This window comes from Coenobita brevimanus, chromosome 88 (genome assembly GCF_032717465.1).
Source record: "Coenobita brevimanus isolate Jiangsu-jjx chromosome 88, ASM3271746v2, whole genome shotgun sequence".
Lineage (NCBI taxonomy): Eukaryota > Metazoa > Arthropoda > Malacostraca > Decapoda > Coenobitidae > Coenobita > Coenobita brevimanus.
This window is the reverse complement of record NC_137041.1, coordinates 343,744-361,621: the sequence shown is the minus strand read 5'-3', so window position 1 is coordinate 361,621 and position 17,878 is coordinate 343,744. Positions and strand designations below refer to the sequence as shown.

Here is a 17,878-nt window from a genome sequence, read left to right as displayed (position 1 = left end):
CCGGTACCACATCCTTACATAATGCAAGATGACAATTGCGTGCGGAGGGTGAGTGGTGAGAGTGTCGAGGGTGGAGTTGTGAGAGGCAGACCGAGAAATACATGGGACGAAGTCATACACTCTGCCCTCAGTGTTAAGGGTTTGAATAGAGTCTGTTAGAAATCGAGCAGCGTGGAAAGCCGCCATTAGGTGACCAAAGATTGACGAAACGAACCCTCACCCGCCCCCACTATCCTGTACACACCACCACCACCACCACCACCACCACCACCACCACCACCACCTGCTCCCCATCTCTTCCATGGTTGGGTTATGGCTTCGATAAGACTGCCATTCACCTTCCCATTTTTTATAGTCTGGTCTTTCTGGCGCCATCATGACTTTTATGGTCTTGCCGCCACCCAACCTCCACGTTTTAATTACTATTTTTTCATTATTTTCCTTCCTCCCTGAAATAATGACTTATACCTTCCATATTTTATTTTTTTACTCCTTACTCCCATAACTTATAAGTCAGATCCCCCCCTATCGTATCGGTGCTACCATGTGAAGGCTGTGCTCTCGTACTGAAGGGGTTGAACCGATTTCTAAACAGAAGTGAAAGGTGAAGAGGAAGGGAGAGGGTGGGGAGGAAATGTGGAGGAAAGGGGGGATACAGGATGGAGGAGGGAGGAGGGAGATAAGGAGGGGGAAGAAGGGTGCGGATTCGAAAGAAGAGAGAGACGGATGGGAAGAAGGGAAGGAGAGGAAGGGGAAGTGGAACGGAAAGAGAGGGAGGGAGGGAGGAGGAGGGGGAGAGAAGTAGGAGGAGGGGGGGGGCAGATGGTCACACTTTGATTTGAATCTAACTTCAATACTCGATGATTGCTTAAAATGTTGGTTCCGATACTGAGAGAGAGAGAGGGGGGGGGGCAAGAAATGGTAAAGGGCGAGTGGAATGTGAGAAAGAAATGATAATCAAAAGGAATAAAGACGAGATAGACAGATGTATTGGTTGATGGATACATAGACGGATGGACAGGTAGATATATTGGCTGATGGATTGGTTGATTGATTAATGTTATTCTTGCAAGCTGAGGCTGATGTGAATGTTAAACTGGTGGACTGCACGCTGTAGTTGCCTTGTCCTGCAGACCAGACATCTCCATGCAGAGGATAGAGTACATGCTGAGAGTAGTTTGTAGATAGATAGATACATATATAGAGATAGATGTGATAGATAATGTGCAATGAAGAACAGATTTATAATGGAGGGATAAACATGCGTAGAGAGAGAAAAAAGGAAAACAAATTGATAGGTAACTAGATAATAAGCCAATGCGGGTGGAAGAAAGGATATCCAGGAGAGAGAGAGAGAGAGAGAGAGAGATGCAAGGAGAAAGAAGGGATATCAAGCAGAGAGAAAAGGTGAATGAGAGAGTGAAAGAGGATGTAAATGAGTGTTTGTATATCATCGTTTTTGTGTGCTTACATGTGTATGTTTTCAGGCATGTATGAAGTTCTTGTGTGTGTGTGTGTGTGTGTGTGTGTGTGTGTGTGTGTGTGTGTGTGTGTGTGTGAATATGTCATGTGTGGGGTGGTTATGTAGCATTTTTGTGCGTCTCCACCCCGGAGGGGCTAGGGGACTGGTATTGTTTTCATTCGGTTTTTCAGTCTGTCTGTCTGTGTCTGTCTGTTAACAGCTTTACACAAAAGCTAATGGTGCGATTTTTACTAAAATTACAGGAATGATGGGCAATGACCTTGTGATCACCTGATAAAATTTTGGGCCAAATTTTGCCAAGACCCAGGCTGTAGGTCCAAAAAATGTGGAAAAGGGGGGACGGAAAAAAATCGTTTTTTCGCCATAACTCTTTTCAAACTCGGCATATCGACATGAAACCGAAACCTGTAGGTGTATCTTTCAAATCTGCATCCTATAACATGCCTCATTACATCAGGGGGGGTCATCCCCCAGTTAGTGGCAGGGGAGTCAGTGTCAGGTGGGATGGGCCTAAAATTTCAAATGGGCATAAAATCGTCAATTTTCACCTGATTTACTCCAAATTTGATATTTGACATATTTTACTAGATATCCTGTTATGTTTATGTCAGCACTAAAATGTCTGCTGGGGATGATGGGTTTACTGTGCCTTAGCATTGCTTCTTCTTGAGACATCATGTCTGGCCATTCTGTACACACACACACACACACACACACACACACAGACACACACACACACACACACACACACACACACACACACACACACACACACACACACACACACACACACACACACACACACACACACACACACACACACACACACACACACACACACACACACACACACACACACACACACACACACACACACACACACACACACACACACACACACACACACACACACACACACACACACACACACACACACACACACACACACACACACACACACACACACACACACACACACACACACACACACACACACACACACACACACACACACACACACACACACACACACACACACACACACACACACACACACACACACACACACACACACACACACACACACACACACACACACACACACACACAGACACACACACACACACATGAATAATGCTCTTCTTTCATCATTCCATGCATCTCTTTTCTTCCACCCTAATATGTTGATGCTTGCATTTCTTATCCATGTTGTTATCTTTTTGTCTCACTCCTCTCCTGTATTATATTCACCCCTCTCTCTCTCTCTCTCTCTCTCTCTCTCTCTCTCTCTTTTTTTTTTTTTTTTTCCTCCACTTCTCTCCATTTATTCATCACTGATTGTCACCTCTTTTTACTCTCTTTTTCTTCACTCCTAATTTCTCTCCAACAAGGAGAGAGGTATATCTTGATATACGGTACCCCTAGATGTGATACCCAGGCTTAGCTATGGGGGTACAAATACCACCATACCCTGCCTATATGATGGCCAAACCCCAGTTTAACAATGGTTTTTAATTGTTTTTTACCAATTTTGATGATATTTTAGACAGATTTTGTGTTTAGGTTGATTAATAAACTATTTTTAGACTAAGATTAATGTATTTTAGTCATAGGTAGGGTGAACATTGTCATTTTGGGGTACAGTTTACTGTTTGATTTTTTTCGGACGTAGATTGGCCTGGGAGGAAGGTAAGAGTCCTGTAGGATTGGAAGTCATGTATAATTATTCCCTTGTACAATGGAAAAGGGGAAAAAGAAGTGTGTGGTAATCATAGGGGCATTTGTCTTCTTAGTATAATAGGAAAAGTGTATGGTAGGATACTTATTGACAGAGTTAGAGAAGGAACAGAGGAATTAGTTGGAGGGACTGTAAGAAAATGTTCTGGAAAGAGGTGAAAAGAGTAAGACAGGGTGGAAGTGAAGTTAGCAGGGGAGTGAAAGATAAAAATGGTAGATTACTAGTGGAGAAGGGAGAAAAAGTGAGCAGATGGAGAGAACACTTTAAGGAATTGTTGAACATAGAGGATGGAAGTAATGCGAGTATAAGTGGCTGGGGAATGGCTGGGAGAAGGAGGGAGGTGAGAAGACAGGAAGAAATCAGTAGAATAGAAGTTGTGGAAGCAATGAAGAAAGTTAAATCGGGGAAAGCCCCAGGAATTGATGGAGTGTGTGGTGAAATGTTGAAGCATGGGGGAGAGATAGTAGTAGAATGGATGTGGAAGATGTGCAGATTGGCCTGGGAGGAAGGTAGAGTCCCGGAGGATTGGAAGTCAGGTATAATTATTCCCTTGTACAAGGGAAAAGGGGAAAAAGAAGTGTATGGTAATCATAGGGGCATTTGTCTTCTTAGTATAATAGGAAAAGTGTATGGTAGGATACTTATTGACAGAGTTAGAGAAAGAACAGAGAAATTAGTTGGAGAAGAACAGGGAGGCTTTAGGAAGGGAAGAGGTTGTGTAGATCAGATATTCATTCTTAGATCTTTAGTGGAAAAGTTTCTAGAGAAGGGAAAGAAGTTGTATGCGGCTTTCATGGATTTGGAGAAAGCATATGACAGGGTAGATAGACAAGGATTGTGGAAAGTGTTAAGAATATATGGAGTAGATGGGAAGTTGTTGAATGCTGTGAAGAGTATGTATGATGGTGCGAAGGCTGCAGTGCGTGTGGATGGTGAACTAAGTGAATTTTTCTCTTTGAAGGTTGGGTTGAAACAGGGATGTGTCATGTCTCCATGGTTGTTCAGTCTGTACATGGATGGGGTAATAAAAGAGGTACAAGGTAGGGTAGGATGTTGGAGTGGCCCTGGTGAGAGAGGATAGTGTTTGGAAACTCTCAGTACTGTTGTTTGCAGATGATACTGTGTTGTTGAGTGAAGACGAAGGGGAGCTGCAAGGCTTGGTGGATGAGTTTGGGAGAGTGTGTAAGAAACGGAATCTAAAGGTGAATGTAGGGAAGAGTAAAGTGATGGTCTTTGAGAGAAGTGAAGTCAGTGAATGTACAGCGAGGTTGGATGGTGAGGAATTGGAAAATGTGAGTTCGTATAAGTACTTGGGTAGTGTGATGAGTAATGATGGAGGTTTGGAGGGTGAAGTGCTTGAAAGGGTACAGCAGGGAAGAAAGGTTGCTGGTTCCTTGAAAGCAGTGATAAGAAACAGGGAAGTGAGCATGGAAGTGAAAAAGTTACTACATGACAGTATTGTGATACCAACTCTAACGTACGGAAGTGAAGCTTGGACGTTGTTGGAAGGACACAAGTCAAATGTGAGAGCAGTGGAAATGAGTTATTTAAGAGGAGCCTGTGGAGTCACATGGAGAGACAGGCTGACGAATGAGGATATAAAGGAGCGTTGTGGTGTGGATGTGGATGTGATAGGAAGCGTTATGAGGAACACACTGAGGTGGTTTGGCCATGTGGAGAGGATGGGGGGTGAAAGACTGACGAAGAGAGTGTATGTGAGTGAGGTGGAGGGGGAAAGAGGGAGGGGGAGGCCGAGGATGAGATGGAGGGATGGGGTGGAGAGGTATCTGAGTGAGGGGGGTGTGAGTTGGGAGCAGGACAGTGAAGTGGCAGAGGACAGGGCGACTTGGAGGCGATTTGTTTGTGGCCACCCCAAACGGGATTGAGGCGTCTGGCAATAGATAGAGATAGATAGAAGATTAAATAACTAAAGCTGGAATGGTAGTGAACAGTTTAAAAACCATTGGTGCGATCCGGACTAATGTCTTATATATCAGAAAAAGTACGGTTTAGCAGGAGGAAGTCCAGATGTCGCTTTTATTGGAATTTCGCTTTTTTCGGAATGGCATGGGCACCAGTATACTTCATTCACCTTAGACTGGACCATATAGTAGCTTCATCTTTTTCCACCTTATTTCGTGGCAGCATGAGACGTTGCTACAGCTCTACATCCTTTCCATAGCACTTCTTCATGACTAGCTTCATATTCTGGTGTTAATCCCTAATGTTACAGCTCTGAATTCAAGATGCAGAGATGATAATTTTAGGTCATGTTAGAATAGAGAGACTTTGATGTGGTTGGTGTTTGGTAATTTTAGCCTAAGTTAGAGTAAAATTAATCTGATATTTGGTAATATGCAGGTTAGAGTAAAAAACAAGACAGTAACGTTGTTTGAATTTGCAGGTACAACACATTGCCAGAGCATTGAAGATGGAGAGATGGCAATTTTAGGCCAAGTTAAAGTAAAATTAGTTTTTTTTTTTTTCCCAGGTATGGCTTGTGGTCAATATGAAGAGATGGTAATTTTACGTTCAGTTAGAGTCAAAGGAGTACTGTATATTTTGTTCATATAATGTTATGCACAGCATTCAGGATGGAGGAATGGCAATTTTAGACCAGGTTAGTTTAATAAATAATCTTTTTTTTTTTTTTTCAGGTACAGCTTATATTCTAAATGGAGAAATGGTAATTTTAGGCCAAGGTAGAGTGAATCGAGTGTAATGTGTTTGTTGTTTTCAGGTACAGCTCATCTCCAAAGCCCAAGTCATGCCTGGTGCAGCGTGGGGACGGTGGAGGGATGGGCGGCCACCAACACCCACACACTGCACAGGGACCACCGCCACCCAGACACCACCATGAGTCAGCCATACCCAAGATTGCACACCAACATAGACCAGGGTATGCATTGCTGTCCATCTGTCTGCCTGTCTGTATCTGTCCGTCTTTCTGTCAGTCTGTCTGTCTATCTATATGACTGCTTCAGCCAGCTGCCTGCACTGGGATTCCAAACCTGATGCTACAAAGCTGGTAGCTTCATATCCATCAACACTAACCACTCAGCTAATTGAGCAGCATGGAGAGACTGATATGATGAAATGCTTTACATCTGTTCTTTTAACCCCCAGGATATGTTATGCCTGGCAGAGGATATGTCTGTGGTGCAGCAGGTTTTTTCTTAGAAATACCTGTTACCATGGCCCTAGGGTCATCTGATTGTGAAATAACTGAAGTGCAAGATCAAGGTGTCCTTCTTCATCAGTCCATTACCTTCCTTTTGGGACGATAGGGAGGTAGTTGATGGACTGTTACATAATGCAAATGTTCATTAATTATGACATGTTACTTAGTTGCCTGAAAGTAAGGGTGGGCCAAACACTCATTACTTTAGATTATGAACAGCTATCTGTCTGCCCAGCTAGTTATTTTTTATTTATTATATATATATTTTTTACTTCGTTTTGAGCATAGGGCCCCCAGGGCTAGGCTACTTATTGGTGACATTTAAGGGGAATGTGACCAGCTTGACTCATCCCTGAGTGGCATTATGTTAGGCATAAATCCCAACCATTCCTTATGTGGAAACCCTTATAGGTCTCAAAAACTGAGTGCCATAATCCACAAGACCACCAGGCATCAGTATGCCTGGATTAGCTTCTGGTGAATGTTCAGTGTTTGGATGAATTTGGGTAGAATTACACTGGATTACACTAGAAGTAAGCACCAGATGAGAAGAATACTTTGAAAGCCTGATGAATGGTTATAGAGAGAGCAGAGTCTCTGTAAACATCATTGATTTTGGGGGTGTGCAGAGAAGGAATGCAGTGCTAGAAAATGTGACCCTTGCTCAGGTGAAGAGTGCTGTGAAGCAGCTGAAAAATGGGAAGGCAGCTGGGGTTGATGAGGTGTATGCGTAGATGATTAAGTGTAGTGGAGCAAGTGGAATGAAGTGCTTGTTGGAGATAGGTAAGAAGACATGGATGAGTGAAACCATGCCAGCAGAGTGGAAAAAGGCTGTGATCATACCCCTGTACAAATATAAAGGTGAGCAAAGTGAGTGCAGGAATTATCATGGCATAAGTTTATCGAGTGTGGTAGGGAAGGTATATGGAAGCATTAGTGTAGAGAAAGTAAGAGAAATATCAGAAGTCCTAGTGAGTGATAAACAGGGTGGCTTTAGGAGTGGCAGAGGATGTGTGGGTCAAATATTTACAGTGTGACAGATAATAGAGAAGGCTTGTGAGAAGGACTAGAGGGTGTTTATGGCATTCATGGATCTGGAAAAAACATACAACAAAGTAGACAGAGAAGGATTGTGGAAGGGTATGTGCATGTACAGTGTAGATGGTAAGCTGCTAGGTACCATCAAGAGTTTTGATGATGGTACTGAAACATGTGTAAGGGTTAATGGGCATATAAGTGAATGGTTCACGATCAGTGTGGGTGTGCGACAAGGTTCTGTGATGTCCCCATGGTTGTTCATTATATATGTGGATGGGGTGCTGAGAGAAGTAAAAACACGAGTAATGGAGAGGGGATGGCATTGGTAATGAATGGTGATGGATGGAACATTTCAGATCTGTTGTAAGCTGATGATGCAGTACTACTTCCAAATACCGGACAAGAACTTGGTAAACAAGTGCAGAGTTTTGCTGATGTCTGTGAGTGTTGTGCCTTGAGAGTAAATGTAGAAAAGAGTAAAGTGATGGTTATGGAGAGAGAAGGTGACTCCCAGTGTGATGTTACAGTGAATGGAGAGAGACTGGAATTGGTGAGAGAGTTCAAATACCTGGATACAGTGATAGAATAGAGAGGAAAATGTGCAAAAGAAGTGGAAAGTAGAGTGATACAAGGAAGGAAAGTAGCTGGTGCAGTGAAGGCCTTGGTAAGAAACAGAGGCATGAGTGTTGCAGCTGCACGAGGCTTACATGAAGGAGTGTTAGTGCCAACTTTAACATATGGATGTGAGACTATGGTGTGGTATGAAAATGAAAAGTCAAGAATGAGAACAGGGGAGATGGGACTGCTGAGGAATGTATGTGGAGTACAGAGATTGGATAGGATACGAAATAATGATTCATAAAAGATGTGGAGTGAGGAAGTCTGTAGACACCAGAATTGAAGAGAGTGTACTGAGATGGTATGGTCATGTGGAGAGAAGGATAACAATAGGGTGATGAAAAAGGTATGTCTGAGTGAATTTGAAGGAGAGGAGGCAAAGTAGGCCGAGGAGAAGGTGGAGGGATATGGTGGATGAGTGTGTGAAGAAGAGAGGTTTGGAAGTCTGTGATGCTAGGGAACTGACAAGAGATCGAACTGGCTGGATGAATATTGTGAGGAGAAGTGCATGATCAGGGATTTGGCACACTTTTTTAATGTGACAGCATCCAGATTGACTGTCGGATACATTTATGTGAAGCTACAGAACGTGGTGAATGTTTCTGGCATATCAGATAGCGCCAGGATTCCAAGGGCTTGAATGTTGAGAGAATGGTAACGTGGTCCATTGGATTGGGCAGATTTGGGTTGTCTGGACATTGTTACTCCTCACCCTGCCCTAATGTGGGAAAGGAGGTCCGAATGATGATGATGATGATGATACACTAGATACTGTATTCTAGTGATACCTTATCTTTCTCATATTTTTTCATTACTTGTTGCTATATCTTACCCATTGAAAAAATAGTAATTGGATGATGATGGTGATACAGTAAAGGTGGTGATGAAGGTACCGATGATGATGAATATGACAGTTTTCATGACAGAGATAATGGTAATACTTAATGAAAAAGATAGCCATAATAATGTTAAAATTGTGACTGATGATGATGATAATGATGATGATTACAGTACTGAGTTACATAGTTGATTGTGATAGTGATAATGGCACTGATAATGACAGTGACAATAATGGTGGCAAAGGCAATAATAATAATAAAAATGTATCTGACCTTTCCTGTTGTCACCTCTCTTCAGCAGCAATGTGAGAAACCGAGGTGTTGTGCATCGTGGCTCCCTGGGCCACTCATCCTCCCACGAAGACTCCTCACCCCACGCATCACCCCATCCATCGCCACTTCCATACAGCTCACCCCGACCACTGTCTCAGGTACAGTAATGTACTTTATCTCTCTTTCTCATTTTCTCTCTCAGTCCCTTTCTGTCTTTCACTCTCTTCCCTGTTCATCCTCCTTCTAGTCCTCCCACAAATATTCCTCAGATTCTATGTATCATCCCATCCTTCATCATACCCATACAGACCACTACCTGAGGTAACTCACAGTGTCCATCTTTTTCTTTTTTTCTTTTGCTCTTTCTTCTTCTTTTTCTGTGTGTGTGTGTTTGTGTGTGTGTGTGTGTGTGTGTGTGTGTGTGTGTGTGTGTGTGTGTGTGTGTGTGTGTGTGTGTGTGTCTCGCTTACTTGTTCTTCCATGAAGACTCCTGACCCAGTGCATCCCCACACTCCTCATCTCATGCATCCCCACACTTCTCCCACCCGTGTTATGGGTATGAATAAGGACATGCTGAAATATGGGTAAGTACAATTTTACATTGTATCTACTGTACATGAGCAGCAACAAACATCAGTAAAAAATATATCTAAGTAATTCAGTTTTTTTGTTTATTGAAATACTGTATGTTGCAGTAAAAGGCAGGTCTTCAATTGAGATGCATCATAGCTTATGGATTAAGGATTACAGTATTGTATTACTGTACCATGCTGCTGGGTTGTCTGTCTCTGATATTGATGATGATGATGGTGATGATGATGATGATGATGATGATGAGGAGGAGGAGGAGGATGTATTATGACAGTTACATCATCACACCTGTGTCCTGCTGCCAAGGATGATGATGGTGTGGCTTGCTGATAATGACTGGGATGGTAATGATGATGCTATTATGACAGGTTACATTATCACACACATGCCCCCCTGCTAAGGATGGTGGTGGTGGTACGGTTCCCTCCAGTGACGACCGAATCACCCTGGTGGTGGAAGGAACCCGCTTCATCCTTGACCCAGCCATATTTACCGCCCACCCAAACACTATGCTGGGAAGGTGAGTCTTGATTTTTACCCTGAGTTTATATGTTTTTTTCGTGGCAAAGTACGAAGAATGGATAGGATGGGGAACAACATGATTCATGAAAGATGTGGAAAGAGGAGGTCTATGGATGTCAAAGAAAAGGTATGATGATATGGATAAGGAATAATATGATTTGTGAAAGATGTGGAACAAGGAAGTCTGTGGATGTTTAAATGGTGGTATGGTTATATGGAGAGAATGAATGTGAATAGGATGGTAAAAAGTTTATATATGAGTGAGTTTGAAAGTGGAAGGAGGTGTGGCAGGCATAGTAAATGTATCAGAATACAAGGTACAGAAAACAGTGAGGCTAGGGAACTGGCAGTAGATCAAGCTGGTTTGAAGAATTTTGACAAGGGTTTGGCACTCCAGCTTTTCTATCATTGAAGTTATAGTCATTGGATGAACTGCAGCCGAGAAATGGTGAGAAGCATGTAAGTGTGGATGTTAATGCCTGTGAGGTAAAGTCAGGATCCTGGGGACTTGACTGGTGAGTAAATGAGAATGTGGTCCATGTAACTGGGCAGACTTTTGTTTAGATCCTGTTATTAGGTTTTTTCTTGCTCTATGGACCCTACCTCACCCTGTCCTTAGATGGTAAAAGGTGTCTGGATGCTGATGATGTTTATGAAAACACTGGGATCAGGATTGTATGGTATTTTCAGTTTGTAATGGCAGGTAGGAGATGGAAAATATATACATTTTACTTCATTTCTTTGCTGTCCATTGTTTATGCTTAACACTGGCTACCATGCATAACCTTAGATAAGACATTCATAGCACGGCTTTGAAAATTGTTTTGTGTGTTGAATTGGGTTAACCTCATGAGTCTGGATGACATTCTTTTTAGTTTAATTTTGTTTCCAGCAGACAATTGAAGTGAAAGAGTTTAGTAAGACCAAGTCTCACCCCTGCAATTTGAAAAGTTGATCCCAGTCTGAATATGATCCTCAGAAGATGGCAAGAGTAAAATGAAAAAGGTATCCATGAGCTGAGAAGGATAAAGCATCTTTATATCATAGGAAGAAGTGAATGGGGAGAAGGAAAAAGAAAAGCACTGTTGGAGAGTGGAAGAAGAATGGGAGATTAGAGTGGAGCAATATATTCGTGTGAGGGAAGGAAGAGGTGAAGGAGTGTTTGAGGGAGTGCAAGAGGTATGGGAGAAGAGAGTGGGGCAGTACATTGGTGAGAGATGGTAGAGGTAGAGAGAGAGTTTGAGGACAAGATAGCCAGAAGGTGGTATTTCATGGCCATTATTACTTTGGGGGTTTCCCTGAGGTATTTCCAGGAGGCAGCAAGGCATAGGAGATGATGGTAATGATGATGGTGAGGAGGAAGATACAGAAGAGGTGTAATGATGTGGGTAACATGTAGCAGGTATATAAAGCTTGTGACAGTTGTGTAAAAAATATTCAGCAGATATAGAAATATGTAACATTTATTTTCAGAATGTTTTCATCTGGCCTTGAGTTCACACACCCCAATGAAAGAGGAGAGTTTGAGGTGGCAGAGGGGTTTTCATCAGCTGTGTTCCGTGCTGTGTTGGACTACTATAAGACTGGCACAGTGCGATGTCCACCCTCTGTCAGTGTTCAAGAGCTGAGGGAGGCCTGTGACTACCTACTTATTCCCTTTGATGCAAACACCATCAAGTGTCAGAACTTACGTGAGTGTCCATTGAATGTGGTACTGGTAGTAGTAGTAGTAGTTGCAGTTGCAGCGTCAGGTTCAGTAGACCCTGAACCAGGTGGACCGCAAAATGAAGCTTTGTTCTTACTACAGTCAACCATCCTCCTTTTAGGGGATAAAGAGGGAGCTGAGGCCCTTAGGTATAACTTGGCATTGGAGCCAACTGATTATATCAGTGCCACCACATGAATGCATCCCTCTGCAGCATCCTTCATTGAATGTACGTTCTTGTCAATCCTCATATGGCAATTGGTGGTGCAGTAGTATCACAGAGAAGAAATTATAAATGGATGGTGTGCTAAACCTTTAAAAGTGGCTGTATGGTGTTTGTTAGTCAGTAGATAGTCTTTAAACATATGTGCAGATTTCAGTAATTGTGTAACTGTCAAGTGGGGTCTCAGATGCAGGAGTGTTCTAAGTGAACCTTATCATAATGATAACCTCTACTCTCTTCAGTACTCTCTTGATTTTTTCCCTCTGTCAGTTATTTCTTGTTGTCTTCACACCATCCCTGGGTGGAAAAATTGAGGTTGGGACGATAATTATAATGAAAGTGATAAAGCAGGAAGTAATATATTAGCCAGATAATCGCAAGTTATATATAGTTTCAGGTATATGTAGCTGGGTACATATAACATTATTGTATGAGACATAAGGCATTCCCTGATCCCCAGCAGTCCTCCAGTGTGCTGCACCGTCACATGTCGCTGCTTTACCACCAGTCACCACTGTCCTTAGTATTAATAGAAGTAGTTGTGACCCGAGGGTCTCATCTGGACGTAAACTTGATAGAATGTTGGGTTAAGTTGCCTCTTTGCAGTCTGCCATCATCCTTTCAGGGGGTAGGAAGTTGTTGAGGGATGTTTGTATAATAAAGCAGTGGAGCCATCCTGCATTGCCCCATGAGGAGCATAGGAGCCCGGGGCTAGGCAAGTTTGTCCTGACATTTAACATGAGAGTGATCAGCCTCACTCATCCCTGAGTGGCATTACGTGAGCAATAAACCCCATCCACCCCTTGGATATAAACCTACACAAGTTCAGTCTGTTTGGGGTGCCATAATTACCCACTAAACCACCAGGCACCATAATTTGATTATATGGTTACCACCCAGCATAGTCAATGGTTTCCTGGTGTACAGGAAACTATTTGGCTTGTCACTGAATGTAGAGTCACCCATAGACAGAAGGAAGAGGAAAAAATGAAGGAAAGAAAGACAGAAGAGAGAGTGTAGTCACCCATAGGCAGAAGGAAGAGGAAAGAATGAAGGAAAGAAAGAGACAAGGAAGGAAGGAAGAGAGGAAAAGGCAGACACCCAGAGCAGCACTACATTGAGTGAGTGGATGGTGAGTGTCCCCATCTGCCACCAAGTGGAGCCACATAGTTAATTATTGGTGCCACTACTTGAAGGTGTTCCATTCCAGCACCTTGTATTGAATACACGTTGCAGGTGGATTATTGCACGAGCTGAGCAACGAGGGGGCACGTCAACAATTTGAAGTGTTCCTGGAAGACCACATTCTGCCCCTAATGGTTCTGGCAGCCCAGAGGGGAGACCGGGAGTGTCACATTGTTATACTGCTGGATGATGACACGGTAGAGTGGGATGACGATTACCCCCCACAGATGGGAGAGGAGTACAGTCAAAGTGAGTGGTTATTCATATTTTCTTGCTTTTTCTCACTTATCTCTGCATATTGTCATCCTCCCACACTCCCACAACTAACTTACTTCTCATTTTACCATGTGCTTCCCTTCTCAAACTTCCTCACACTCCAGCCTCCCTCCTCTTACTCCCTTACATGTATCCTTAACCAGTGGTACTTCTTTACACTTGTTCTCATTCATCCTGGAGGACAGAGGGTAACATATTATTTTACTGGTTGACGATGCTGTGGAGTGGGATGCCAATTATCCTCCATGGATGGGAGAAGAGCACAATCAGTGAGTACAGAAAGAGTTCATGGTGAAGAGTACAGTCTTAATGTGAGGAATACAAAGTGAGTGGTAACTTGGACTTTCACATTTCCTCACTCATCACTTTTCCTTGTACATTCCCTTACACTTCGATCGTCACCATTCCTTAACAGTCTGAATTTTTAAGTCATAAATTGCCAAGTGAAATGCAAGGCTCAAAGTATTGATGCTTATTAATCAAGCAACTGCAGTAGTAGTAGTAGTAGTAGTAGTAGTTTTTCCCTAGGCAGTCTGGCTGAACAGCCCAAAGTCCCTAAGGAAGGCCACAGCCGAGACCGGGCATTCCCTCAGAGCTCTCAAGGAGTGTATGTTGTGTTGTTGGCGCAGGTGATTGTGTTCTTTGTAGTTTGAATCCCACTTTGCAGCGTAAGGCTTAAGCGTTCATCCCCAACTCACACTTTTAGTTTTATCACTCTGTTGATGGTGATGTTATTGCATTTTTCTTCTCCAGTTTTTATACCATAGCCACCTAATACTAGAGGGAAGTAGGCTTACAGTGAGAAAGAGAGAGAGAGAGAGAGATAGACTGTATGTGTGCGTCAGTGTGCTCGCATGTGTACTTGTGTTGGGCATGTTTGCATATGTGTTCCACTGATACAGATATTTTCTTTTCCCACAGCCATTTGCTCAACGGCTATGTACAGATTCTTCAAGTATATTGAGAACCGCGATGTGGCCAAGCAGGTGTTGAAAGAACGGGGCCTCAAGAAAATAAGACTTGGCATTGAAGGCTACCCAACCTACAAGGAGAAGATTAAGAAGAGGCCAGGTAATTACAGCTATATATGTTTTGAGAACAGTCAGTTTTGAGAACAATGAGTCAGAGGTTAAAGTAACTGAACTAGGTCAGTGGATCAGCTTTATACCTCAAATTGTTAGAAATTTTATTAAACCTGATGGAATGGTTGAGAGTCTGCCAAGAATGAACAGACTGTTTGGAGAATAACAGGTCAAGATCAAAGTCACAGAACAAGGTCAGCACATAACCTATTTTGATCTGATTTGAACTGAACATGGTGGAAGTGTTGTGGGTTAAACGTCATTGAAATAGTTCATTTTGAAGAACAGTAGGTTCAAGGCCAAGGTCACATGGCAAAGTCAGATGTTTGGCTCAGGATGTAGGTGTTGCACTATGTACATGCTCCTCCTTGTTTTCAAATGTTATAACAAGAACAGCAACAATAACGCTGATAATGATGACAATGGTAATAAAGTAAAAATTTATGTATTTCAGGAGGACGGGCAGAGGTTATCTATAACTATGTGCAACGACCCTTTATCAGAATGTCCTGGGAGAAAGAGGAGGCTAAGAGTCGACATGTGGATTTTCAGGTAATCTGCAGTGTTTTTAGCTTGGTTGCCAGATAGAGAGTTACGTCCTTCATAACCCTGCCAGATTTGCCATTTTTACTTAATTTTAGCTCGTTTTCTTATTTAATGTATTTTTAATGGAACATAAATAACAATAAAAAAAGTATATTCTTTCATTGTAATATTGATACTAAGAACACTAGCTTTTATCATCTGCTTTGACAGGAATTTGAAGTATAGTAACATTTGGCCAGTTGGTAGCTAAAGCAGCAAAATTTCTGAGGCCTAACGGAGGCAGAGCAGGCCACCCTTTGTATTCAGTGACCCAATCAAGAACAACAGGAGAACTAACATTGCACAGCTCCATAGAGCAATGTTGAAAATGACATAATTAAGACAGAAAATGGAAGATAGAATAGTGACCTGATCACATTGCATCTTCTGAGTCCCTTCATGGAGTGTGTCATTTTATTTTTAGTGTGATGCTTTTGTGAAGGTACTCCGAAGGTGCCATGGCTGTTAAAATGAAATGCAGTTTAAACCTCATTTCTCAGTTTATTGATTATGCCACGTGTGGGGTTACACCACGGATAGCCTCATATCTAGTGGAGTTAAAGAAAATGAAAAATGGAACAATGTGATGTGACATTTCTTGTTCAGTATCGGTGATTTGTTCCATAATATTAACTTTTTTCCATACATTTGGTGCTGTAAAGTGGAGCAGTAATGAATCAGCTTTATACTTAGCAAGGAAACAAGAAAACTTTGAGTGGGAATATTCCTGTAATTTACTAATGAATTTACTGCAGAGCAAATGTAAATTGTTTTGTTTAGTTTTTGAAGGCTCCAACATGCTTGCATGCATCGGCATTGGTCTTCTAATGGCGACTCTCCATGCTGCTCAATATCTAGCAGCCTCCCTGTTCAGTCCCCTATCCCTGAGGTCACACTCAATGACATCATCCCAGGTCTTTTTCAGTCTACCTCTCCCAACCCCACCCCTTCGCTTAACACGTGTCACTTTGTACACCCAATCATCATCCCCTGTCTTCTCCACATGCCCAAACCAATGCAATCTACCTCTCCTCATCAGTACATCAGTTCACTCTGGATAACATGTAACAAAAAATTACTGTGATGACATCACCCAGGGTTGAATGATGAATGGGTGGAATTGTGGCATGTTTAAGTAAACACTTTGTCTCGATTTTCTGCTTTCCTTTTCCTGTTGTTGATGAAGTCTGGCTTTTTCTACTGTGATGATGCCCAGCATTTCCTACTACCTTTTCATCTTTATGATGATAACAGTCCCCAGCTTTTTTTTTTAACTTTACTTTTCTCCTTGCTAATGATGATGATGGTGCCTATTTTTGTGTTTTCACTTTTCTGATGGTGATGCTCAACGTTTCCTACTACCTTTCCTCTTTCTGGTGATGATGGTAATGCCTTGCTTGCTTAAAGGCTTCAGTTTGATGATGTATTGTCTTATTTCACCATCTGCAGATGGTTTGACTTAATCCGTGAAGAATACATAGTACTGCAGGCATTAATCAAGATTGTAACTTACTATTTTGGTTTGAAAAGTCTCACCTAATTGGAGTAAATTGCCTGGAGAAATGTAGATGTAAATGAAAAGTCCATCCTTGAATTGATGTGGTCATACTAAATTTGCCTCCCCCATGTGTGAAAAGCAGACCCATGTTGATGGTGGTGATGATGATGGTGATGTCCACAAATGTCTTTCTCCCCCATGCAGTGTGTGAAGAGCAAATCAGTTACTGACTTGGCTGAGGCCACGGCTGACCCAGCGCTGGACCGAGTGGTGACCCTCGACCCTCCCCCACCTCCTCACCCCCATGAGCCCCCTCAAGACCAAGCACCCCTACTTGATGGAGCTGTTGGAGGAGGCCCGGACCCCCACCCGGAGGAGGGGGCTGTGGGGGGAGCACTTGGAGGGGGCCAGCCACTTCATTTGGCGCACCCTCTGCCACAGCACACAGAGGTTAGTAATTGCCCATCAGTCTGTCTGGGACCCTGGGTCCTACACTGCTGATGGAGCAGTGAAGGACTGGATAACAGGTACAGTAGATAGATACTGTAGATGATATGTAATAGGTACAGTAGATGGATACCATAGATGGGATGTAAACTAATGACATAGCAGTATTCATGTAGTGGCATGCAACTGATCACATTCTTCATAAATTTGTCTTTTCAACAGCAGCAGCAACCACAGCAACAGCAACAGCCTGCTGGTGGAGGTGGAGGTGGAGGTGGTGATGACGGCACATGAAGCAGAGCAGCACATAATGGCTTACCTGTGGCAGTGCTGTCACTCATGCATCAACACATGCCTCCAAACACTCCTCTGTCACCTCCCCCTCATCTTGCCACCCTTCCTACAACTCTTTCACCTTTTACTCACCCTTTCACCCTTCTGGCCACCCCTTTCTCACCCCTGCCTCACCCTGCCACTCCTCCCATTTTACCTTTGACTCTCCCTACCACTCCTGCAAACACTCCGGTCTCGCCTCTTATTCATCCCACATCTCCGTTCTTACCTCTGCCCCACCCTCCCACTCCTATTCATCCA

General features: G+C 42.8%; 1 protein-coding gene across 1 annotated transcript in view; it reads left to right on the top strand.

Moving 5' to 3' along the window:
* mri (BTB/POZ domain-containing protein mrityu) overlaps window positions 1-17,596 on the top strand; it is an 81,274-nt gene extending 63,678 nt beyond the window's left edge. The window contains exons 3-11 of the mRNA XM_080281199.1: window positions 5,962-6,120; window positions 9,196-9,328; window positions 10,130-10,281; window positions 11,757-11,974; window positions 13,448-13,645; window positions 14,594-14,743; window positions 15,209-15,306; window positions 17,042-17,287; window positions 17,507-17,596. Coding sequence (XP_080137325.1) covers window positions 5,962-6,120; window positions 9,196-9,328; window positions 10,130-10,281; window positions 11,757-11,974; window positions 13,448-13,645; window positions 14,594-14,743; window positions 15,209-15,306; window positions 17,042-17,287; window positions 17,507-17,578 — 1,426 coding nt within the window. The 3' untranslated portion in view covers window positions 17,579-17,596. The remainder of the gene's footprint in view (window positions 1-5,961; window positions 6,121-9,195; window positions 9,329-10,129; window positions 10,282-11,756; window positions 11,975-13,447; window positions 13,646-14,593; window positions 14,744-15,208; window positions 15,307-17,041; window positions 17,288-17,506) is intronic.
* Window positions 17,597-17,878: the final 282 nt, after the last annotated feature.